General features: G+C 35.9%; 1 protein-coding gene across 8 annotated transcripts in view; it reads left to right on the top strand.

The window, feature by feature from the left end:
- The first annotated feature begins 8,109 nt into the window (after window positions 1–8,109).
- The window catches only part of SLC15A2 (solute carrier family 15 member 2), a 41,043-nt gene continuing 22,121 nt past the window's right edge, over window positions 8,110–27,031 (top strand). For 2 of the 8 annotated variants that reach the window (XM_032869544.1, XM_032869543.1), the window contains exons 1-7: window positions 8,110–8,191; window positions 14,867–15,026; window positions 16,591–16,680; window positions 18,478–18,565; window positions 19,140–19,281; window positions 23,940–24,032; window positions 25,157–25,256. In XM_032869544.1, coding sequence (XP_032725435.1) covers window positions 14,931–15,026; window positions 16,591–16,680; window positions 18,478–18,565; window positions 19,140–19,281; window positions 23,940–24,032; window positions 25,157–25,256 — 609 coding nt within the window. In that variant the 5' untranslated portion in view covers window positions 8,110–8,191; window positions 14,867–14,930. Of the gene's footprint in view, window positions 8,192–14,866; window positions 15,027–16,505; window positions 16,681–18,477; window positions 18,566–19,139; window positions 19,282–23,939; window positions 24,033–25,156; window positions 25,257–27,031 lie in introns of those variants that run through there. The other 6 variants (XM_032869547.1, XM_032869546.1, XM_032869545.1 and 3 more) reach the window with 6 other exon arrangements.

The following is a 27,031-nucleotide window of genomic DNA, read 5'->3' as shown; positions in this document are numbered from 1 at the left end:
AGAAATGTGATGTCTCCCACTTTGTTCTTCTTTTTCTTCCTTTTTTTTTTTTTAATTTAAGTTTTGTTAGTTAACATATGGTGTAATATTGATATCAGGAGTAGAATCAGTGATTCATCACCTACATGCAACACTCTGTGCTCATCACATCAAGTGCCCTCTTTAATACCTGTCACTCATCTAGCCCATCCCCCACCCACCTCCCTTCATCAACCCTGTTTGTTCTCTGTCATTAGGAGTCACTTGTGGCTTGTTTGAAGACAGATACTGTATGATCTCGTCATATGTGGAATTTAAGAAAGAAAACAGATAAACATACAGGAAGGGGGAAAAGAAAAAAAGGAGAGAGGGAAACAAGCTATTATTTTTCAACATTACTTTAGCTATTCGGGGTCTTTTTGGGTTCTGTACAAATTTTAGAATTGACTGTTCTAGTTCTGTGAAGAAAAATGCTCACGTTATTTTGATAGGGATTGTATTGAATGTGTAGATTGCTTTGGGAAGTAGAGATATTTTAACAATATTTGTTCTTCCAATCCATGCGTGTGGAATGTTTTTACACTTCTTTGTGTCTTCCTCAGTTTCTTTTGTAGGTGTTCTGTAGTTTTCAGAATACAGATTTTTTACCTCTTAGGTTAGGTTTATTCCTAGGTATCTTACGGTTTTTGGTGCAATTGTAAATGGGATTGAGTCCTTGATTTCTATTTCTGCTGCTTCATTATTGGTGTATAGAAATGCAACAGGCTTCTGTGTGTTGATTTTACACCCTGTGAGTTTGCTGAATTCCTATATCAGTTCTAGCAATTTTTTGGTGGAGTCTTTTAGGTTTTCTACATAGAGTATCATGTAGTGTATGAAGAATGAAAGTTTGAATTCTTCCTTGCTGATTCAGATGCCTTTTATTTCTTTTTGTTTTCTGACTGCTGAGGGTAGGACTTCTAGGTCTATGTTGAACAACAGTGTTGAGAGTGGCCATCACTGTCTTTTTCCTGACCTTAAGGGAAAAGCTCTCAGTTTTTCTTCATTGAGCACAATAATAGCTGTGGCTCTTTCATATATGGCCTTTATGATGTTGAGGTATGTTCCTTCTATCCCTATTTTCTTCAGGGTTTTTTTTTTTTTTTAAAGATTGTATTTATTTACTTGCCAGAAAGAGAGAGAGAGACAGCACAAGCAGGGGGAGAGCCAGGCAGAGGGAGAAGCAGACTCCTTGCTGAACAAGAGGCCTGATGTGGGACTCAATCCCAGGACCCTGGGATCATGACCTGAGCTGAAGGCAAATGCTTAACCGACTAAGTCACCCAGGCATCCCTTCTTCAGGGTTTTTATCAAGAGAGGATGATGTATTTTGTCAAATGCTGTTTCTGTATCTGTTTGAGAGGATCATATGGTTCTTATGCTTTCTTTTATTAATGTGGTGTATTATGATGATTCATTTACAGATATTGAACCACCCCTGCAGCCCAGGAATAAATCCCACTTGGTCATGGTGAATAGTTCTTTTAATGTGCTATTGGATTTGATTAGATAGTAACTTGAGAATTTTTACATCCATGTTTATCAGAGATATTGGTCTGTAATTTTCCTTTGTAGTGGGTCTTTGTTTGGCTTTGGAATCAAGATAATGTTGGCCTCATAGAATGAGTTTGGAAGTTTTCTTTCCATTTCTATTTTTTGGAACAGTTTAAGAAGAATAAGTATTGATTCTTCAAATGTTTGGCAGAATTCCCCTGGGAAGCTGTCTGGCCCTGGACTCTTATTTGTTGGGATATTTTGATTACTGATTCAATTTCTTAGCTGGTTATGGGTCTGTTCAAATTTTCTATTTCTTCCTGCTTCAGTTTTGGTAGTTTATATGTTTCTAGGAATTTATCCATTTTTTCCAGATTGCCTAATTTGTTGGCATATAATTGCTCATAATATTCTCTTTATAGTTGTTTGTATTTCTTCAGTGTTGGTTGTGATCTCTTCGCCTTCATTATTTGGGTCCTTTCTCTTTTTGATAAGTCTGGCTTGGGGATATCAATTTTATTAATTCTTTCAAAGAACCAGCTCCTAGTCTCATTGACCTGTTCTATGTTGTTTGTTTCTATATCATTTATTTCTGCTCTGATCTTCATTATTTCCCTTCTCCTGCTGGATTAAGCTTTATTTGCTGTTCTTTTTCTAACTCCTTTAGGTGTAAGATTAGGTTCTTGAGGATGGCCTGTATTGTTATGTACTTCCCTTTTATGACTGCCTTTGCTTCATCCCAAAGATTTTATACTCTTGTCTTTTCATTTTCATTTGCTTCCATGTATTTTTTTCAATTCTTCTTTAATTTCCTGGTTAACCCATTCATTTTTTTAGTAGGGTGTTCTTTAACCTCCATGTATTTGTGTTCTTTCCAAATTTTTTCTTGTGGTTGACTTCAAATTTCATGGCATTACGGTCTGAAAATTTGAATGGTATGATTTTAATCTTTTTGTATTACTTGAGGCCTGATTTGTGACCCACTATGTGATCTATTCTGGAGAATATTCCATGTATACTTGAAAAGAATGTATATTCTGCTGCTTTAGAATGAGAAGCTCTGAATATAACTTAAGTCCATCTGGTCCAGTGTGTCATTCAAAGCCCAGCTTACATGATCTGTCCATTGCTGTGAGTGGGAAGTTAAAGTCCTGTACCATTATTGTGTTATTATCAATGAGTTTCTTTAAGTTTGTTTTAATTGGTTTATATTTTTGGCTGCCTCTAAGTTAGGGGCATAAATATTTACAATTATTAGAGCTTCTTATTGGATAGACCCCTTTATTATGATATAGTGTCCTTTTTCATCTCTTACTACAGTCTTTGGTTTAAAATCTATTTGTCTGAAATAAGTATGGCTCCTCCTGCTTTCTTTTGATGTCCTTTAGCATGATAAATGGTTCTCCAACCCCTCACTTTCAGTCTAGAGGTGTCTTTGGGTCTAAAATGAATCTCTTGTAAGCAGCATTATCAATGGGACTTTTTTTTTTTTAATCAATTCTGCTTCCCTGTATTTTTTGATTGGAGCATTTAGTCCATTTACATTCAGAATAACTATTGAAAGATGAATTTAGTTCCACTGTATTACCTGTAAAGTTGCTTTCCCATAGGTTGTCTCTGTTTCTTTCTAGTGTTCGTTGCTTTCTGTATCACTTTCCTGTTCAAAGAGTCCCCTTTAATTTCTTGCAGAGCTGGTTTAGTTTTTACAAACTCCTTTATTTTTTGCTTGTTTTAGAAAACTCTTTATCTCTCCTTCTATTCTGAATAACAGTCTTGCTAGACAAAGTACTTCCAGCTGCATATTTTTCCCATTTAGTAAGTTGAATATATCATGCCCGTCCTTTGTAGCTTGCCAGGTGTCTGTGGACAAGTCTGCTGCTAACCTTATGTGTCTACCCTTATAGGCTAAGGACTTTCTCTCCTGAGCTGTTTTCAGAATTCTCTCTTTATCTTTGTATTTTGCAAGTTTCACTATAATATGTCTTGGTGTTGACCTGTTTTTGTTGATTTTTGAGGGAAGTTCTCTGTGCCACTTGGATAGAATGCCTGTTTCCTTCCCCTAGATTAGTTAAGTTCTCAGCTGTAATTTGTTCAAATAAACCTTCTGTCCCCTTTTCCCACTCTTCTTTTTCTGGGACTCCTATGATACAGATATTTTTTTCAATTTATGGAATCACTGAGTTCCCTAAGTCTTCCTTCATAATCTAATAGTTTTATTTTCCTCTTTTTTCCAGCATTATTTTCTTTAATTTTATCTTCTGTATCACCTATTCATTCCTGTTTCTTCCATCTTCACTGTGATTATATTTAGCCTGTTTTGTATCTCAGTTATAGCATTTTTAATTTCAGCCCAACTAGCCTTAGGTCCTTTTATTTGTGCAGCAAGGGTCTCTTTGGTGTCTTCTATGCTTTTTTCAAGTCCATCTGGTAATCTTAAAACTGTTGATTTAAATTCTTGTTTAGACATATTGCTTATATCTGCTCTGAGCAAGTCCCTGGTTGTGGTATCTTCCTGACCTTTCTTTTGGGGAAAATTTCTCTGTCTTGTTATTTTGGCTCAGTTTCTGTCTTTTGTGAGTTATGAAAGCTTATTATGTTTCCTGTACCTGAGAGTAATGCTATATTAAAAAAGAGTCATACACTGTCCAAGGGCTGGCACTTCAGGAAGTGTTTCTAGTGTATGTTGTGTGCACTCTGCTGTTGCATTTTGGCTACTCTTTCCCACAGATCAGTCCTCTGCAGGGTTCCTCCTTGCTTGCAGTAGGTAGTGTTCGGACTTTAACCGGGTGTGCTTTGTTTGTTAAAATAAGCCTGGAAAAAAAAAGAAAGAGGAAAAAAATTAAAAAGAAATCCCGATTCAAAAACAAAGAGAGAGAGAGAGAGAGAAAGAAAAGCAGCAATGACAACAAAACACCCCAAAGAGACAAACAGAAGACTATAAGCCTGATTCCAAAGAAAAAGAAAGGGGCAAGAAAAAGAACAAGAAACATAAAAAAGGGAGCTTAATCCAGAAAAAGAGAAAAGAAAATAAAAAGACAAACTAACAGACAAAAACTATAAGCCTGATTCCAAAGGCGGGGTGGGGGTAGGGAGGGAGAAGGAAGGAAAAAAAAATTACAGTCTGGTTCTATTCCCATCGGAACTAAAGATGATGCTTTGAAGCCCTGTATAATCAGTAGACTTGTGCATGCAGAGTGCTGCCTGTGCTGGTCTTCTGGGGGAGAGGCCCACTCTGCCAGCTCAGAGTCAGTCCTGCCCCAGTAAATATGCACTTGCCACGTAGAGGGAAGCAGGATTTGGTGTAAGTAGCTCCTGCCTCTACTGGCTCTGCCTATTTTTTAATGTAATGGTTTGGTTTTTGGTAATGAGTCATAAAAATTCTTATATATTTTAGATGTTTACTCCTTATTGAATATATCATTTGCAAGTATCTTCCCCCATTCAGTAGGTTGTCTTTTTGTTTTGTTGATGGGTCCTTTACTGGGCAAAAGCTTTTTATTTTGATGTAGTCCCAATAGTTTAGTTTTGCTTTTGTTTCTCTTGCTTTAGGAGACGTATCTAGAAAAATGTCACAATAGCTGATGTCAGTGAAATTACTGCCTATGCTCTTTCCTAGGATTTGTATGGTTTTAAGTCTCACATTTAGGTCTAAATCCATTTTGAGTTTATTTTTGTGTATGATGTTAGACAGTGGGCCAGTTTCATTCTCTTGCATATATTTTCCCAATTTTCTCAGCACCATTTATTATACATTCTTGCCTCTTTTGTTATAGATTAATTGACCATATAAATGTGATTTTATTTCTGGGCCATCTGTTCTGTCCAGTTGATCTATATGTCTATTTTTATGCCAGTACCATACCGTTTTGATTACTACAGCTTTGTAGTATAGCTTGAAATCTTTAATGAATCAATTTAGAATTTAAAAAAGCAAGATAACATACCATTCATAATGTCAACAATTTTTCTATTTAATTTGTTGAAATAGGGATTAGAAAAGCATTGATATCACTAATATGTTTTCTAAAACAATTAAATAAAGAAAATCTTTGTAAAGTTCTGGAAAAAACAAAGTATTCTTTCAGTTTACATGATAGTTCCATCCTTGTAAATTTCAGTGAGTTTTAAATCTGTGTAAAAGAATTCTTTAGTTTATAAAACTGAAATTAGGTTCCACCTTACGATTACAAACAAGTCTTCCACGTACATGAATATAATACTGGACTTTCAAAAGTTTTGCAGAATGTAATAGACTTCGTTATTGTGCAAGACTGGTCCATTCATTGTAAGACATTTGCCATTCCTAAATTCCCTCCCACCAAATGCCACTAGCAATCTGCAAATCATCTGGACAAGCAACACTTCATATAAATTTCTGTAACATCTCTAATGGAACAGTATTTTTCTCATTGAAAACCATTGGCTTAGGAGTCTGTGTGCATTTGCTATGGGTAAACGCTTTTTTCCAAGTCACAATTACCATTTCGATTGGAAATGTGTTTCCTTTACCAGCATGTCGTGTTCACAGCTAATCTGATGCCTTCAAAATCAACCAAACATTTCAACAGCATGGTAATATATGCATATGACCTGTACAACATGAAGTCTATTAACAGAAGTGGAACTTGGAACATTTGGGTTTGACCTAAGAAACTTATTATGACATTGTATCAAGTTGAACATTCTTATGCCATAGAATAGTTATGTAATAAATGGAAACTTAATCCTTGAAAAGTATAAAATGGTCTTGGGAACCAGATACACAAAAGAAGCTTTAGCAAATTTCTTTATTGAATAATGTAATAGTTCTGGAGTTCATGCAGTGGACTGAGCTCTCTTACAACAGCTTATTTATGGCCTAGAAACTACTCCTCTTAAATTGGGTATGAGCTTCAAATTATGCCAGCTTTTTGTTGATTTTGGAGTAGTTTAAAAATATGAGAATGTTTTTACCATTTTAATTTACTACTCAAATGGTATTATCCAGTCCCATGTGTTCAAAGAAACTCCTGCAGTTAGTGACTCCCAAATCTTTATTTCCAGGAATAACCTCTACCTAGAACTCCAGACTTGTATATCCAATTGCCTACAACATATTTACTTGAATATCTACAGTGTATCTCAAATGTGTCATGTTGAAAATTGAACTTGTGATTTTTCTCACAACTCTTGTTCCCCTGGCATTTCTTATCTCAGTAAATGACACCACCATCTAGTTGTTTAGATCAGAAACACTTGGGGTCTTTCTTCACTTTTCTTTTTCTCTCATGCCTATATTCAGTACTTTTGATAGTCCTGTAAGTTCTGTTTTTATACTATAAACCTAACTGCTTAGCACCACCTCCACCTGAGCCACCTGAGTCAAAGCCTGTATTATTTATGTGAGAAGCTGCAATACAATTATAGTTTATTATAATATATATATACCATTATAGCATGATCACTGTTTTTCTTTTAATATTTTTTTTATTTGATAGCGAGAGACAGCAAGAGAAGGAACACAAGCAGGGGGAGTAGGAGAGGGAGAACAGGCTTCCCATGGAGCACGGAACCCGATGTGGGGCTGGATCCCAGGACCCAGGGATCATGAACTGAGCCCAAGACAGACACTTAATGACTGAGCCACCCAGGTGCCCCATATTCACCGTTAAACATTTCAAGTCAGTTGCTTACTTAAAATTTTCTGATGAATTCCCATTACATTTCAAACAAAATCCAAAGTTTTTATCATAACCTATAAACCAGCCTTCTGGATATCTGGATATCTTTCTGACCTCATTTCCTATCATCTCTTCCTCATTCATTCCACTCTGGCTGCAGGGCCTTCTTGCTGTCAGAGAACATAGCAAGCATGCTTCTGCCTTAGGGCATTTGTATGTGCTGTTCCCTGAGCCTGGAAAGTATCTGCCCTCCATCCACATTAATAGGACTTTCTCTCTACGGTTGGATCTCTATTCAAATACGACCCTTCAAGGAGGCCTTATCAACTATCCTGTCTAAAATAGCACTTCTCACCACTCTTCTCATACCTGTCTTCATTTTTCATAGTATTTATCCCTACTTGGCATCATATTATATATTTCTTTGTTTATTCTCTGTCTCCCCACTGGAATGTAAGTTCCATTGCTATACATCATTGAATTATAAACAGAACCAATGATGAGTTACTCATAACATATACTATTTAATATTTTGACTGAATTTTAAGTACAAAATTGCATAACATTTTTATACTCTTCAAAATGATTTAGGCTTATCTTCTAAACCACATTTTTTCTCATTACCTAATGTAATTAAATCAGTGGGAGTAACAAAGGAAGGTGGTGTTGGTGTGTGAAAGAAGACTAAAAAAGATGCCAGGTGATAAAACTATGCTGAAGATTGATGGTGTATGTTTTCTTTACAAGCAGTATTAATTTTTGGAATTACTAATGATATGACTAAATTATAAGATAAGCAATCTAGTTATTAGTGACAAAATGGTGGCTAAATGGTTCACCCATGGTGTTATATTTTGCATGATATTTATGTTATCCAGAAGTAAATACATTGAATATGAAAATATAAAATAATTACTACAGTTTTGATTTTTTTTTTATTTTAGGAAATGATTTGCAGCTGAGTGAATCAGGAAGTGACAGTGATGATTGAAGAAACATTCAGCTATAAATATAAAATTGTAAGATGTGATATTTATTTTATATTAAGAATAAAGATTCCTAATACTGAAGAAAATGTATCTTAACATTTGATGATAAAAGAAATTAAATTTGGTTGATGTTATATTTTTTACCTTTTTTAAGTACTAGCATTTTCATGTGCTTCCTGTTTATTAGGCTGTACAGATGAGAGAACAGACATTAGGTAACTTGCCCACAGGTTGTTAGTTAACAAGTGGCAGATCAAGTGTTCTAGAGTACAAGTTTAATACTCTGTTTTAAAATACTTATGTCTCACAATTGTGAAATGTCAAAACAATTGATTTATAATAAATGCCCATGGTTTTAATTATATCTCTGAGCCTTTTATATCTGATAGTCCTTAAAGTTTGGTTGAGAATACTTTAATTCTTGACAAAATTAAGCTATAATTTAGGGTAAAAGTAAAGCTAGATAATTGTTTTAATGAAAAAACTGTTCTTGTATATCTTATAATATTTTTTGTCATTTTAATATTTTGCTTTTGAGAAAAAATAAGCAATTAATTGTGTTAAGTAGATAATTAATATTTATATCTACAGTATTTTTGAATATGGAGAAAATGATAAATATTAGATTATAGTTGAGAGCCACTGACCAGCAGCAAGTTCTTTTTTCCTTTTTTATGTTCTCTTTTTCTTTTTAATTAACTGCATTTTCTAAAGCAGTTTTTGGTTCATAGCAAAATTGAGCAGAAAGTACAGAAAATTCTCATATACTCCCTGTTCCCCTCCTCTTACAACCTCACCCGCTATAAACATCTGCACCAGAGTGGTACATTTTTACAATTGATGAATCTTACGTTGACATGTCATCACCTAAGTCCATATTTGCATTAGAGTTCACTCTTTGTATTATACAATTTGTGGGTTTTGACATATATATAGTGATATGTATCCACCTCTGTAATATCATACAGAATAGTTTCACAGCCCTGAAAATCCTTTGTTCTGCCTACTCATTTATTCCTCCTTTCCCACCCCCACCCACTGGCAGCCACTGATCTTTTACTTTTATAGCATGTCATATAGTTAGAATCATACTGTACGCTGCCTTTTCAGGCTGAATTCTTTAACTTAAATATGCATTTAAGCTTCCTCCATGTCTTTACATGGCTTCATAGCTCATTCCATTTTGTCACCAAATAGCATTACATTGTCTGGATGTACCAAAGTTTACTTATTCTCTAACCTGCTGAAAGAATTTTGGCTGTTTCCAAGTTTCGGCAGTTGAAGTTCAATAAAAAATTTTGTCATAATTGCCTTTACCATAGGAATTTCTGTGTTTTTTTTTTTTTAATCTTTAAATTTTGGTTTTAATCTCTCTTACTTTCTTCTCTCTCCCTTCCTCTCTTTGGCCTACCCTCAGCTAATCTATTTTTAACCTCATTTTTTTTTTTTTTTTTAAAGATTTTATTTATTTATTTGACAGAGAGATCACAAGCAGGCAGAGAGGCAGGCAGAGAGAGGAGGAAGCAGGCTCCCTGCCGAGCAGAGAGCCCCATGCGGGGCTCGATCCCAGGACTCCGAGATCATGACCCGAGCCGAAGGCAGCGGCTTAACCCACTGAGCCACCCAGGCGCCCCTTTAACCTCATTTTTATATGTATTTTATTCATCAACCATTATCTGAGAACTATGTCATTTGTTACTTAACTAAAACAAGCTCAAATATTTAATGTAGCTAATAAAACATGCTTATCATTTTAACATAGTAATACAAATTATAATGTTTTTTACTGAAACTTATTATGCTAAGATTTCTTTGATTAGTGATTACTGTACCAGGAATGAGTACATGGTGGTCTGAGTTGATAATGCCAACTGCATAACATTATATTCTCAAACTATAACTTTTGCAGTCAGAACACCTCCTCCTTTCTCCCCCTTATTATTTCCCCCATAAATGAAACATGTTCTTAAAGACATGTTTTTTATGGTCTGAATACCTAGAGTATCATTCTCTATACCCTTTAAGGATAAATATAAGTGGTTTAGAGAGGAATGAAATAATATTTTCCATGCCTCTGTACCTCCTCATTTGCTGTTTTTTCAGACACTGAAATGCAGGGAGTTATGGATGAGACAGATTACCAGATAGGAGGTTCTCTGCCAGAATCATCTGATGATCCTGACATGATGCCAAGCAATTATCTTTTTCCCCAACTTTATTGAAATGTAATTGACATATGACACTGTATAAATTTAAGATGTACAGTGTGATGATTTGATCCACATATTTATTATGAAATGATTACTATAATAAGGTTGGTTGACATAAGCACAATATTATTTTATTTTGCCTGTTCTGAATGGTTTGATGAAAATGAAGATGATATATGCTTGCAAGTAGGAAAAGTAAGTTGGCTACAAAGGAACAAAAATCAATGGGTTTGAATCATTGCATAACACTGCACTAAAGCACTAAAGTTAGGAAAGCTGCATTTGCACAAGGATATGAGTGTGACCTATAGTGTATACGTTAACAGTCATCCATAGTTTGGTAAGAAGACATTCTTAGACATGTCAGAATTCAGGAATTATATCTTTCACATACCATTCCTGTAATAATTACTTCAGTAATTTCCAGTTTAGTAAGAGATGAGTCAAAATTAAGAACTCAAGATTGGAAAAAATATCATAAAAAGTGTGTTCTAGAAATGTTGATAGCTCTCCTACCCTACCTTCATGAAGGAGTCTCACTCAATTTGTAAGAGTAGGTGACATTCATGCCCTGCAACATTTTACATGGAAGTGACCTCTCAGATGCTGGCCAGTGGAGAAGAGGCAAGAGCTTAGTCCTAGCAGCCTGAGGTTGCAATCCTTACTGGGGAGATGACATTCTAACTAAGGCTGTGCATATGCACAGCAGGGATCAGAGATGCCCCAAGTTATTCATACATTCCTAACTAACCCTGGGGCTATGTGCTTGTGCGCAGGACACTGAAGAAGGGCCTGACAAAAAGTAAAATCTGGGAAGACTTGGAAATAGCCTGAACTTTGAACTCACTCCCCTACACACACAGTTCCATCAGCAAAAGACAAAGCCTTTGTGGTTCAAGGTGTTTAACCAGGACCTCTGCCCAGTCTTTGACTGCTCCAAGTAATACATGTAATGCTTCACTTCCACTTTTAAATCTCATTCAAGTTTTTCTGGCCTAGACCCAACCAGAAAAGATGATTCTTAGAAACACTTCTTAGCTTAAACCAAGTTGACAATAAAAAACCCTAAAACTGGAAACAACCCAAATGTCCATCAGCAAAAGAATGGGGAAATAAATTGTGTCATATTAGAATAGTGAATGCTACTGAACAACAAGAAAAAGAAATCTTGTTACAGACAACAAAATGGTTGAGTCTTACAGACATGGTGTTGAGCAAAAAAAAAATCAAACACAAGGAATATAAACAGTATTATTCCATTTATATGAAATTCAAAACAAATCTGTGGTGATAGAAGTCAGAAAAGTGATTACCTTGGAGGAGGACAGTTTGGGAGACAGAGGGAAGCAGCAAGTATTATTCTCTGAAGAATGTCAGCACAGAGGTACTAGAAATACATTTTTTTTTTTTAAATCTTATCTGGGTGATGGTTGTATGTTACACAAATACAAAAAAAATGGAGTTTTACACTTAAGATTTGTGCATATTAAGTTATATTTAATTTTAAAAGTCCAAATACAAGGTCAATAGAAAACAATATTTGCAATGCAGACAATGACAGCATTAATATCAATAATATAGATTTTATAAACTTAAAAGAAGGGAAGAAACAACTCATTAAGAAAATGAGCAAAGGAAATGAATAAGCAGTTCTAAAAATTATAAAGACATACTTTGTCTTAGCAATCTCACTTCTAGGTATTATCCATCAGATATATTTGACTTACATACAAAGTTATTATGATAGTGTCATTTATAATAGGAAACTAAACAACCTGGACATACATCTTTTTGGTACTGATTTTTTGGAGTTATTTATGTAGTCTGGACACAAACCCTTTGACAGATATATGAATATTTTCTCCCACTCTGTAAGTTGTCTTTTCACTCTTTTTTTTTTTTTTTTTTTTTTTTTAAAGATTTTATTTATTTATTTGACAGACAGAGATCACAAGTAGGCAGAGAGGCAGGCAGAGAGAGAGGAAGGGAAGCAGGCTCCCCACCAAGCAAAGAGCCCAATGTGGGGCTCGATCCCAGGTCCCTGAGATCATGACCTGAGCCGAAGGCAGAGGCTTTAACCCACTGAGCCACCCAGGTGCCCCTTGTCTTTTCACTCTTAACATGTATTTTGGTGAACAAAAGTTCTTAATTTTGTAATATTATAAATTTATAATAATTTTGTAATCCAAATTCCAATATCCAATGTAGTCCAAAATATCAATTGTTTTTCTTTTATGGTAATCATATTTTATGTCTTATTTGAAAAATCTTAGAATATGTCTGTACAGGGAACATAAAGATGTTTTTCTCTAAAAGCTTTATTTAAAAAAAAAAACAGATCACAATCTATATAGAATTATTTTTTACATATGGTATAAGATAAGGGCCAAAATTATGTTTTCCATGTGGATATACAGATGGTGTTTATTTAATGAAGGCACCGTTATTTCCCCCACTGCACTGCAGAGTCAACTTTGCCATTAATGATACCTCGGCATGTGTGTATGTCTCTGATGTCCGTTTTGTTCCATTTGTTGCCTTACTGTTGTGTTGATTCCACTCTGTTATAATTACAACAGTTTTTTTAAAATATTTTATTTATTTATTTGACAGAGATCACAAGTAGGCAGAGAGGCAGGCAGAGAGAGAGAGGGGGGGGGGGGAAGCAGGCTCCCTACTGAGCAGAGAGCCCAATATGGGACTCGATCCCAGGATCCTGAGATCAGGACCTGAGCCCAAGGCAGAGGCTTAACCCACTGAGCCACCCAGGCGCCCCTAATTACAATAGTTTTATAATAAGTCTTATACTGAGTAGTCCTTCACTATTGTTCTTCAAGATTACCTTTGCTATTCTTGGCTTATGCATCCCCATATGAATTTTAAAAATCATCTTGTCATTTTCTACACTCACAAAACCTACGGGAGTTTGTATTAAAACAACAGGTTGATTTGGAAGATTTACAACTTTATAATACAAAATTTCTAAATCATGAGCATGGTATGTCTCTTCATTTATTTAGATCTTTAATTTCTTTCAATAATATTTTATAGTGTTTAATGTTGAGGTCTTGGCTATCTTTTATTAGATTTATTCCTAGGTATTTTTATGCAATTATAGCTGGTATCACTTTTAAAATTCCCTTTTCTTTTTGTTTTTGGTCATATTTAAGTACAACTTATTTTTGCATGCTGATTCTTTTTTTTTTTTTTAAGATTGTATATATTTATTTGAGAGAGAGAGCACAAGCGGGTGGAGGGGCAGAGGGAGGAGAAACAGACTCCCCAGTGAGCAGGGAGCGCGATGCAGGGCTCGATTCCAGGACTCTGGGATCACGACCTGAGCCAAAGGCAGATGCTTAACTGACTGAGCTACCCAGGTGCCCCTTGCTTGCTGATTCTATATTCGTATATCTTATTAAACATGTTTTCTTTTAATTTCTTATTTCTCTTCTCTCTGACTATATTAGTATCTATAATTTTAGAGCCTTAGTCTCCTTTCTGAATATGAGTGTAAAGTATCAATCTGCTGATACACTCACTGAGGCCATAAATATTTCTTACTCTTATTACTGATATTTTAGATTCTTCCACTTTTATTACCCCTTTTGTCTCTGAAGAGTTTGTGCTAATTTCTGTCCAGGAGTTGCTTTTCTCTTTGATTTCTTCCCTTTTATTCTTCTGTCTGATTTCAACTTAGCAAAAATGATAGCGTGTAAGAGACATCTTGATGTATGATTGAGCTCTAGAATAGGCCATGGCAGGTTAGAGTTCTAGTCCTTGCTCTGCCCCTTCTGAGCTTTGAGCTCTCCTGTAGTATTCTGTAAGCTAGACTAGGAGAGGGATTTCAAACCAGTGCTCCCTAAATTCCTGTCATTAGAAGAGGTGCTTCTTAAAAATAGAGGTTCTTGGATCCCTACTTAAATCTATTGAATAAGTATTTTCAAGAAAAAGGCCTGCAAATCTGTGTGTGTATATGTGTATGTACACGTGTGTGTGTACATATGCCTACATTCATACATATACGTGTGTGTGTGTGTATATATATATATATATACGAATTGTTCTGGAATATATAAAAACATATATGAATTAATAGATATATATATGTGAATGAATTACCCTATATCACTCTCACCATCAGGGAAGTTTAGTTTATATAGGACAAGATCAAGATTTCCTCCATCTCTGATATTATTTGATTCTATGAATGCTAGCATTATACTGCCATAATCAAAAGGAGAATTTCATCTAAAAGCGTTCCAGAGAACCAATGCCAATACTCTAAAGTTTGGTATTAGGGGTAACTTTTAGTGCAAAGGAATTGGTGCAATGCCTCTACAGGTGCATTGTATCTACAGGTGCTCTGCCAGGTCAAATGCTATTCTAGAAGTATAGGCCAGAGCAGGGGGAACCATTGATATAATTAGATCTTCAAGGCATCTTGAGGTTAATTTGATTAGTAAATCATGACTATTTATTTGTTTTGCATTTAAAGTTATAACCACACTAAGTCAGAAGGAATAATACCTTTGGAAAGAATAACTACAGCTTAATCATTAATGCCACAGTCAAAAATGAAGCTGGACTCTTCTTTGGTTAAAGGTTGGCAGAAGAGAGGGTCGATGAGGAGTGAGAAGACAAGGTCAAAGTCTGAGGTAAAGTTTGTTCTGGCCTTATTCATCAACAAGTTAAATAAGTAGTTTAAGAATTTTTCAAGGCATAAATTTATAGGTTCTCTCTCATATTCTCAAATGAAATAATTCTCCTGTTTTATGATCTTGTTGGTTTTTCTTATAGCTCTCTGGCATTTCTTTTCATTTTTCTTTTCACTGACAACTGGAAAGGCATCATACTCTTGTTCTTCTTTTCCATCAACTTACTGTATTAAGTGCATCTATCATCATAATACCCATTTTTATTCCTCCTCTGATAAAGGCTAAATATTATATTCTGGAGTCATTTGGGAGTTCATCTACTAAGTATTAATGAAAATTATGTTTGTGATAGTATCTAGGAAGTAACTAGTTCATGGGTGGCTCCATTGGTTAAGCATTCAACTCCTGATTTTGGCTCAGGTCATGATCTCAGGGTCATGGGATGGAGCCCCGCATAGGGCTCCCTGCTCAGCAGGAAATCTTGAGATTTCCTTTCCCTTGGTCCCTCCCCGCTCCACTCATGTGCATGCATACTCTCTCTCTCTCTCAATAAATAAAATATTTTTCTAAAAAATAAAGTAGTTCATGATTTTTGCTCAAATTGAATTTTATTTATCAATTAAATTACGGATTCATCTTGAAGTGATGAAAACACAAGGAATGAATTTAGCAAAGAAGAATGATTCTCAAATGTACATCTTCAAACCTTTTTTCTCATTTTCTTTAGCTCCACCTCTTTAACTCTTTATAGGCTATTTCTAGTTGAACTTTATTATGTTGAAAACCAAAATCAACATCTATTCTATCTTTGCAAATTCAATTTTGTGATGACTTTCCCTCTTCAATGCATTTCAATTCCTCTATATTCCTACATTCCCGTTTGCATACCCTCCATTCCTGAATAATGACCATAGGCATTACTGATACAAATCTCCCATCAATCATGACAGTTAAAATTCCAGACTTGCCACTTGCTGGCCACGTAACTTTAGACAAATTGCTCAACCTCTTAAGATATTAGTTCCTACAAAATGGAGATTGTGCTAAGAATTAGAATGTAGATAGGTAGATATTTTATATATATATATATATATATATATATATATATATATATAATATGTATGTATTACATATACATTTTTGTTGGCCATAATAGATGTTCAATAAATGGCCGCTCCTGTGACTCTGAAATCAGGTTTTTTTTTCCTGAATTCAGTTTTTAAATCTATACTTGAGGCATTGTATTCTCAGCTATTTTGTACTCTTCTGTAATTCTCCAGCACTATCTTGCCCCTTCTTGTGATATTTTACTCTTACTTCCTGATGCTTAACCTTTTACTTAATCATTATTTTGACTAGTCTCTGAGACCTAACCCTTTCTTTTCCTATAGCTTTGTGCTTTGCTTTGGGTCAGGCAGCTGCTAAAAGCTGACACACAGAGGGTTAAACCTAGTCCACTCCCAGTGCCCGTTTTTACAGTAGGCTGGCAGCTGTCCCAACTGCCTACCGAAGCCAAATGCTTGAGGAGAGTGAGAGTAAGGAACCAGCTATGAATCCTTTCCAGAAAAATGAGTCCAAGGAAACTCTTTTTTCACCTGTCTCCACTGAAGAGGTACCACCTCGACTTCTCAGCCTTCCAAAGAAGCCAACTCCGGTAAGTCCCCAAATTCCAGTCTCCTTCTGACAGGAACAGAATTGCTCTTTTGGTTCTACTTGGCCTCTGGAGTGTCAGGCTGAGCTGTATTAGGGTATTAAAAACTATTCTCACTTGGACTTAGAATTAACCTGAAAACCAAATTTAAACAGAAGTTTCCTTTACTTAGGAGAAGAAGCAGCAGGAAGAGGTAGTTAGGAGTTCTTCAATTGGGATCCAGGACTTTGCTGTATCTCATTGTATATTCTGAGTTTTTCTGGGGTGAAAAAAGAAGCAATTTGAATATCCAGGGAAACTTGGCAAGCATTCTTGCCTGGAGAACTGTGTGTGATTGTTCTTTCTAAACCAATATAAAAACTCAGCCCTTAGCTCCCCCTGTATTCAGAATCTTATGCCAGACACCAAGGAAAGTTTAGGAATAGATCCAGTCTCTTTTATGATGTGTGCCAGTTTACACTGGAAGACAGGACAGAGAATCAAAGAATAATGATGTTTGTATTACATACTTGTTAAACACTTCCAAATCTATCATCTCATTAAATCTTTATATCAAAATCTTAAAAGTAGAGAGGGTATAGGAATAATAGCCAATATTTATGGAGTTCTCACTATGGGCCAAGAGGTGGTAGTTTTCTCATTTCTTTGGAATAAGAGGATTGAACATAAAGACAGGTGCAGTGGCATGCCCAGGGTCAGTAGATTAACACAGCCCAAACCAATAGTACATAGCCGGTAAAGTGTGTTAACTAAACTCCAGGTTGCATAATTCTCAAGATGTGAGCTGGGAAGGTAAGAAGCCAGTTTATTGTGTCTTTCAAGTAAGTTAATATATTAACATACGTTAATATTTAGGAAGGTTCTTCATATCTATCCATATGGGTAAAAATTAAAATCATTAACTTATGACTTTATTTATTTAGCTAGTTATATATCTTCTGGTCCTAAGCAATTTAAGTCTGTTTAAAAAGATGCATGTATTTCTTATGAAATAAGAGGCGATAAAAATTTCATGATGAGATTTGACTGTCCCAAGTACAGTTATCTCCATCCCCTCTCATGTTAGTTGGGCTATCATAATAGGTAGGGATTTGAAATAAACATGGCATTCCCTATATACTGACTGATATGGTACATGTAATAGCATAGTTCTTTTAATGTCTAATAGGATTAACAAGAAAATGTTATAGAATGTCTTTCACAGGAAGAATGGACATTTAATGTTAGAAGATTTAAGAACTCTCTGCCTGAGTTTAAGGTGATCAATCAGCTTCCTTTTGGTTGGGCTCTGAGCCTGGCTCCTGCAGGCTCTGAATGGGAAGCCATCATATTGTCAGGATTCCTCCTGGCGTGATGAATACGGCAGGTGGGGACAAGAGAGGTTAGTTTGAACAGTGCAGCTAAGGAAGTTATTGATCTCTAAATGTAACTGCTCGGGCATCAAGTGCTCCACAGTCTAATTCTTTGTTTTGTTCTTAGAAATAAGTATGATTATTCTCCTGCTCAGAAGTAAAGAGTTGTAGGAAGATAAGGAGGTCCTGGTGTCTGAGATCAAGGAATATCTGAGTACTTCCATGTTAAATGAATGAGAAGTGAAGTAATATTCCAAATAACTTCTATCAGCACTGCAGGCACTTTCACTGTGATAATAGCTGTTTCATGAAGAGTAGGAGCCATTGCTTCACTTTACCTATCACAGTGATTTAAAATAAATTTATTTTTCTGTTATAGAACAATCTACTGATTTAAATGGTGGAGGGGGGAAGTTCATGCTTGAACCATTGTCTTTTTGTTTCATAGAAAATCTGTGGCTCCAACTATCCACTGAGCATTGCCTTCATTGTGGTGAATGAATTCTGTGAGCGCTTTTCCTATTATGGCATGAAAGGTAATTTTGTGCCCCAAGGTCTTTCTTTTTCTCCACTCATCCTCACCCCATATTTGGAACAACCTGGTCTTCTTTATGCCCTTATTTCTCTTTTCCACACTTTCTGCCTTTATCCAAATTGGTTTTTCCCTTTAGCCAACACCGCCAATAAATACCTCATGGGATTTCACCTAGCAACTCATACAAGCCAAGAAACCAGAACATAGTCTATAAGAATAAAAGTATGACAACTTCCATTTTCATATCTGTTTCTCAGGTCTATGAACTACATTGTTGGGAGGGAGAAGGTAGGGACATTGGAAGCACCATATGATCTTTGCAAATGGCTTAAATGCTGCTGTGTAAGCACATGGACTGAAGGGAGGAGTATTGCAATTGTATACTAAGCATAGCCCCACCCACACCCACAGTTGCCATGGCTCTTGCTTCTACTACCTGGCAGTCACCCCTCAGTCACTTCAACGATAAGAGATTTGAAGGTCGAGATCACCTTCAGAGACCGGAGATAAAATGTACTTCTCCATAAATCACTTTAATGCATTTATCTTGTTTTGTTTTTCCTTTTCAACCTCAGCTGTGCTGACCCTGTATTTCCTGTATTTCCTGCACTGGAGCGAGGACTCCTCCACATCTATATACCATGCCTTCAGCAGCCTCTGTTATTTCACTCCCATCCTGGGAGCAGCCATTGCTGACTCATGGCTGGGAAAATTCAAGTAAGGAAAATGGGAGATCACATCACTACGTCACAGCCTAATTGTGCTAAGATTTTGTCACTTATAGCCTCTTGGTTCCAAGCAAGAATATACTTAACGTCATTCATGACAAATAAGCATCGCTCTAAGACTGACAACACAGAAAGACTATTTCTCTTCATTATCAGTTTTTCTAATTGTTTACATCCTTTCTAGTCAGGAAATTTTTTTTTTATTTTCCCTCAATCTAATTTTAATCTTCCATTCTGTAGTTTAAGACCAATTCTTGTTCTGATCTTAGGGACAATAAAGATTGCTACCCAGCCGAAAATTTATAATTTTAGAGACCTCAATGTAGTTATTTCATATACTGTCCATCTCTTCTCTGGTTGAATCATCTTTAGTATATTCTTATGAGTCCCTCTTCTCAGCTGTTTTACTGTTTCTTTTCCCTTATCTCTGTGGTTTCCTTCTTAAGAATATAATAAATATTTTCATGAGTTAGACTGATGGTCTATTCAGTTCTGTATCTTTTAAGCCTCTGAAAATAGCAATAAGAGACATTCATGGGATAATGTTTTTGTTGTCTCCTATAACATTATTCTCATAAGTTAGAGATGGATCTTGGCTATCCATCACCAAGTTATTTTCCATAGTCTTAGCATCTATGGATTTGTTTTAATTAATATTTCTCAAAGTGCATTTTTTTGAAATTGGTTGATAGGATACAATGAGTGTAATAAAGAAAGATAAAGTTCTCATGGTCCAATAAGTTTGGAAAATGCTAGGTTAAACTAAGTTAAAAAGTTGTGTGTTTTTTTTTGTTTTTGTTTTGTTTTGTTTTGTTTTTTTTTACTGCAAGACTTCTTATAGCCTTTAACATGGTAATAAACACTGTACAGTCTCCAAGAGAAGGTTATGGTATGTAGTGATTCCCAAACTTATTTGACCATGGAATATTTTTTCAAGATAATTTGTGGATGTGGTGTTCTAGGGAATCATATTTAGTAAACATTGGTTTATACCTCACTTGGCCTATATATATTCATTGTCCTAAAGTGTTTCATCAGCATTTAATAGATAGCTACAACCACAGCATGGTAGTAAACACAGTTTCTTGACTTAAGAGAAGGATGGTAGGAAGGTGTTTAAGATTTATGTTTGCTGCTTATGTAGTATTGGTCACCAAGTCCCTCCAGATAGGAGGTTGACACTATATGCAAAATAAAAAGTATAAACCATGGTCTTTATTCAATAAATAAATACTTACAGAATAAAAGACTCTCAAACATGACATAGTACTTTTATTTCTTTTTTATTATGTTATGTTAGTCACCATACAGTACATCATTAGATTTGAATTACTGTTCCATGATTCATTGTTTGCATCTAACATCCAGTGCTCCATGCAATACATGCCCTCCTTAATACCCCTCAGTGGGCTATTTTTTAAATTACTTCCTCTAAATTTGAAGCACGGATATGGCTTTTCATGATGTCTATAAACATCTACTGAGAGGCTTAACTGCATGTTAGAACACTATTTTTTATGTCAAGTTGCTTTTAAAGAGAGCCAAACATTTTTAGTCATAGTCCCTAGTGTGGTTTTTATACCCTGTGACCCATGCCTATCAGTTCAGGCTTACAATCACTCTCTTAAATTTGTTTATTGCCAAATATGCTTTTGGATATCATCTCTACACTTCTCCTTACTCTTTCTCTGAGTAGGTCTAGATCATGTCCTTTCTGTCTCCTATCTTTTTTGTCTCATCAGAGCTGACCACCTTCATGCTAGGTCTCTTTCTCTGCCATCACTACACATATTCCTTCTCAGTTCCTAAGCTCTAATTAACAATGGCTTTGGTGGTGAAATAAAACTTAAAATTTCTTCCTCTTTTCCACATTAACCTGTATATAGTAAAACTAAAGAAACACTGGGCTATAAATAAGACATAGAAATTCTAGACCTAACCCTAATATTAATTGATTAGAATGTCACTTATTTTTTTTTCCTTTTTAAGAAAGAGAAAGAGAGAGCAAAAGTGAGCATGTGAGCAAGGAGAGGCAGAGGGAGAAGAGAGAGACAATCCCTAAGCAGACTCCACATTCAGCATGGACCTGTGTCAAAGGGATCAATCCCTCAACTCCAGTATCATGACCTGAGCTGAAATCAAGAGTCAGACATTCAACCGACCTGGACACCCAGGCACTCCAAGAATGTCACTTTAGGAATGTCCTTTGACCTCTCTGAATTTTACCTTCCTCATTTATAGATGGAAGATTGGTCAAGTCTCTCCAGAAAAGTTCTGTTTCCTATGTCTAGGATTTCAGTGACCCCTTTTCAAATGCAGAATGCCCAAATCTATTTTGACTTCTTTCTCTTTCTGTTAAAGTTCCCTGCCATGAGCTTCCTCTCTTATAGTCTTCATATCCTAGACTAATTCCCTGAGCCTTCTGCCTAAAAGGTTGCTTATTTTCTTTCTAAACCATTTGTACTTTCTTTATCCATTTAATCCAACAGTCTGATATTGCTCTGATCTCCCTGCACAGACTCTATTATATTACATCAGCTCACATTCCTTTTGTTTTTTTCTCTTTAACTATCCAGCAGAGATCATCTCTTTTGGGTTCATAATAGTGGGTCTTTTCACCTTTTTATTCCCTTTCTACCTATTCTTTTTATTCCAACAAAGAAAACTTCCTCTAGAAGATGCTACAAGGCCTTTTGAGAAAGCCTGCCCCCTCCCTCTGATGTTAATTGCCATGGGTAATTAATGCTATGGATTAGTCACCCAATCTCTTACACCTTACTTGCCCTTATAAACCCCCTAAGGTCCCTTCCCTGGAAAGCCACCCTAGAGAGATTAGGCATTTAGAATGAGAAATCCACAACCTGAGATTGCTGGCATCTCTAGCCTCTTTCTGATACCTTCATTTCATTCTTTATATTCCAGCATATAACACTTTAAAATCACAGATGTAAACCCTATAATTTCCAAGGTTCCTTCTAGTACTAACATTCTACTTACGCACAAAGAGAATGCTGGTATAGTAATGCATATAAGTAATATATTGCATGGTGTGCCAAATTTCAGTGTGTAAATCTCTACATACCTTCTTTCTGGAATTCCTCACTGTTCCACTTCCTATTGTCATTCAGATTTCTTGGAAAAAATAACACAACAAGAAGTCCCTACCAACTGCATGATCTTTATCACTGGGCAGTCTATTCATAGTCCCTGAGTCCTTGTTACCCTTGGTAACTTGAACCTGAGGTAACTGTGGTGGGGATTACAATTAACCCAAGTGTTCAAGTGGCCAAGCTGAAACTGAGAGCCCTTTATCTTTCTGTATATGCCAGTGGTTGGGTTTAAAGAAAGTTCTTTGTGTTAGCCATCCCTTTTTCCTGTTTACCTGGAGCTTTTCTTTACTCCTATTGATTTCTAGAGCCAAAGACATTCTTTGATAAAAACACCACTGGTCAAAGTATCCTGTTGTCCTGGTTCTCCTAGTTTAAAAAAAAAAAATCACTTTCTGCAGATCCATCCTGTGGATGCTCTGTGTATATGTACGGTGAGTGAGGGGAAAGGACAGGTCACATATGAGAAAGGAGCTTGAAGGGAAAGTTCATTACCTCTAACACCACAAAGGTAAAGAGTTCATTCACTATTACTATTTCTATGTACATTTCTCAGGCAGTTCTTTCCTGCTCCACTCCTTCCTCCTCCTGTATCATTTATCCTAGCACTGAGAACAGTATGAACTCTGAGACTGTTACTCAAGCTTCTCAATTCTTCTTTTTTTAATTTTTATTTAAATTTTAGTTGGTTGACATAAAATGCAGTATTGAGTTCAGGAGTAGAATTCAGTGATTCATCAATTACATACAACACCCAGTGCTCATCACAAGTACCCTCTTCAACACTCATGACCCCTCTAGCCTATTCCCTACCCACATCCCTCCATCAACCCTCAGTTTGTTCTCTATCATTAAGAGTCTCTTGTGGTTTTTTTCCCTCTCTCCTTTTACCCCCCTCCCATATGTTCATCTGTTTTGTTTCTTAAGTTCCACACAGGAGTGAAATCATATGGTATTTGTCTCTCTTTGACTGACTTATTTCGCTTAGCATAATACGCTCTCACCCATCCAACTCACTGCAAATTACAAGATTTCATTCTTTTTGATGGTTGAGTAATATTCCATTATATAACACATACCACATCTTCTTTTTCTGTACATCAGTTGATGGACATTTGGGTTCTCTCCATAGTTTGGCTATTGTTGATATTGCTAACCCCTTTGAATCTGTATTTTTTTATCCTTTGGGTAAATACCTAGTGGTGCAATTGCTGGATCATAGGATCATTCTATTTTTAACTTTTTGAAGAACCTCCATACTGTTCTCCAGAGTAGCTGCACCAGTTTGCATTCCCACTAACAGTGTAAGAGGGTTCCCACATCCTCACCAGCACCTGTTGTTGCTTGTGTTGATAATTTTAGCCATTCTGACAGGTGTGAGGTGGTATATCTTTGTGGTTTTGATTTGTATTTCCCTGATGATGAGTGATTTTGACCATCTTTTCATATGTCTGGATGTCTTCTTTGGAAAAGTGTCTAATCATGTCTTCTGCCCATTTCTTAACTGTTTATAGACTGACTGATTTAACTCTTTCAACAGGACAATCATCTATCTCTCCTTGGTGTATGTGCTTGGTCATGTGGTCAAGTCCTTGGGTGCCTTACCAATAATAGGGGGACAAATGGTACACACGTGAGTAGAATCATGAAATAAACTGAACCACTGTCCTTCTTTTAGACAGGTAAATGTCTCACACATTCATTACAGGTGATTTTCTATTTCCTTACCAGAGATGTCCCTTTATTTTCCTTTATTTCCCTTTATTATGTTTTATTACCAAAGTGGTTGCAAAAAAAAAAAGTATTTTATCACCAGTTGAACTCTTTCCTACTTTATCTGTCCTCATTTGCTTTTTTTAAACACTTGGAGACTTATAAAATGCCTAGCTAGTATCCTTTTCATAAAAACTCATCGTTTGCTTGAAGACAATTATTAAAACCTCATGTCCCCCATATTTTCTCACCTATTCACCTACCCATGCATCTGTACTTTGCTAGGATTTAAAAAGGTACATAATATTTCCCTGTAACACATTGTAAAAGTCCTATTCAAAGCTTGGATTATTTCCATTTATGTGTGGTTCCATATATTCCAGTTGCTCTGTCCCTCTTAAGTTATTGATGTTTATTTTGCCAGAGACATTTGATACATTCTGATAGTTAATTTGGTAAATAGAGAGGATTACAGTTGTTCGAGATTTAGATCATATATATTCATGTTTATAATGTGGCTACACAGTATTTATCCAATGAGTTAAGAATTTTTAATTTTAATAAATAGTAGAAGCCTCCTTGTCAGTGCCCGTCAAAAATGAGTGACAAATTTTCTATTAATTATAATGAATTTTGCCATTTTGCTTTCTGGTTAATAAGGGTATGTGTGATAGGTGGTTGTAAGGTCCTTCTATTGGTATATCCATTAAATTAAGACAAGATTGAGAACCAGTGATTTAACTTTGGAGTTCCTTCATTATCTGCTTCTCCCTATTACACACAAAAGGTAAATGGACTATCAGGTACAAAACTTTCCCATGCAATTGTATACTTTCTGACAGAGGCTCAACAGTCATAAGGATTGTTAAGTGTCCCTGGGTTTCTTTGAGGAGTGAAGGAAGATGGAAAGTACCCACAGAAATATGAAGAAATATGAAGGGGGTCTTTGACATTATGCACATTTTTTTCTCCTGATATCTATATCTAATTTCTGCATTTGTGTTTAGCATCAGTATGGTTAGTATCCTTCCCTCTCCATTTCAGAGTCCTATCATTGGTTGGCCTGAGTCTCATAGCTTTGGGGACAGGAGGTATTAAACCCTGTGTGGCAGCTTTTGGTGGAGACCAGTTTGAAGAAAAGCATGTAAGAATCCTGTTATTTCTGTAATTTCAAGAATGTAGAGCAGAATTAAAAATGTACCTGGCAGGTAGCTATTTGCTAAGATTAAAGTAATCCATAGGTCAGGAGTTCTGTTCAGTGCTGGGTACTGGTCATTAATAAAGAGAAACATGCAAAGGAAAGTAACAAGGGTGGTGAATGGACTAAAACACATCTTATGAAGAAAGGTTGAAGGAATTGGAGAATTCAGCCTGTATAAGATAAGAATTAAATAGAATATTATAGCTGTATAGATATTGGAAGTCTGTCAGTAATTAAACCAGAACTAGCAGGTGAAAACTATAAGAAGTTTTTTGCTCAATGGAAGGAAAAACTTCAAATAGAGTTTGAAGTAGTGAGTTTATCCTCACTTGAGGTGTTTCAAAAGAAACTTGGTAGGTGCTTCAAGAATGAGGGGTGATGAGCAGTGTAGAGATGATTTAAGCATCTCTGGCTGAGATTCTGTGAAAGGGGAAAATGATCATTCAGAATAAAACAGAATGAGATTTTATAGATGAACTTGTCTGGATGATCTTTCCCTCTTTCCTACATACTCTCCCCCTATTAATTGGGGGTGGGGGGCAGTACAAATAAGCTAAAAATGGGCCCATATGAGGAAGCTGTGACAAGTAAGCAAGGAAAAGAGTCTGTTCTTGAGTAGATGACATTTCTGTCTTCCTCTCTTTTGCTCTCAGTTTTCTTTTTTGCCTGTCTTCATGTATTATTTCCTCATCTGTAGCTATTTCTCATGTTTCTGGTTTTTCTCTCTCTGTTCTTTCTCTGTGCCCTGCTTCTTGTGTTTCTCCTACCCTTCAGGCCATCTGAGTTATTATTTTATATTCTTTATCTGTCTGGGGTACCATAGATCATAATTGCTTGCTGACTTTGGAGAAATACCAACCTTTGGCAGCCTTTGGGATTCTATGCACAATGAACTGTACAAATAGGTGAGTGGAATAGGTTGAAAAGGGGACCAGAGGAGGAAGCAAACACCCTGTGAATAGTAAATAAGGAAGGACAGATTATGCCGTTGTGTCAGGAAAAGACCTGTGGTGCCAGAATGAGACAAATGAATAAAGCATCAGCAGCTTTATCTTTAAGTTGCTTCATTTGGTAACTGCTCCACAAAGATATCTCAATAATAAGACAAACCCCCCTCCAAGTTTCCACCAACCACTTTTAAACCTCGGGTTTCCTTTTATACTTTCTGGTAGAATTCCTGTAGGTGAACTACCTTGCTTAATCAACAGTTTAATACACTGTCCTGTGTTCTAGTGCTATTTCTACTACACATTCTACAATGTTTACTATTTAACTCAGTCAGTCATTCACTTAATTAATTCAGTCAATAAACATGTTGAGTATAATATATGTCAGGTGCTGTGCTGGGTAGTAGGGATTTCAGAAATGAGTAAGATACGATTTCTGCTCTAAAGGAACTCTTAGCCTGCTGAAAGAAATAGATATTTAATGCAAAGAAATTAATATTAGAATAAACACGTATAGGGCACAAGTGGCTTAGTGTATAAGATGACCATTTTGCCTAGTAGGGATATAAGAATGTTAAAGATGTTGGTACTGGGGTTTGAAAGACGGATAAGTGTTTGGTTATTTATTAAAATAGCTAATATTATTTTCAGATATCATGGAGGCAATGTCTGAATCTGTTTCTTTGTATGTACCTCCAGCTTAGTCTGAACATAGGGTGGATCTGGAGCTAGGAGGTACATTGCACTGATGATTTGTCCTGTGTTTTGTTT

This window comes from Lontra canadensis, unplaced genomic scaffold (assembly GCF_010015895.1).
Source record: "Lontra canadensis isolate GAN:19392208 unplaced genomic scaffold, GSC_riverotter_1.0 scaffold38, whole genome shotgun sequence".
Taxonomy (NCBI): domain Eukaryota; kingdom Metazoa; phylum Chordata; class Mammalia; order Carnivora; family Mustelidae; genus Lontra; species Lontra canadensis.
The sequence above is the reverse complement of the archived record's forward strand: the minus strand, read 5'-3'. Positions and strand labels throughout refer to the sequence as shown.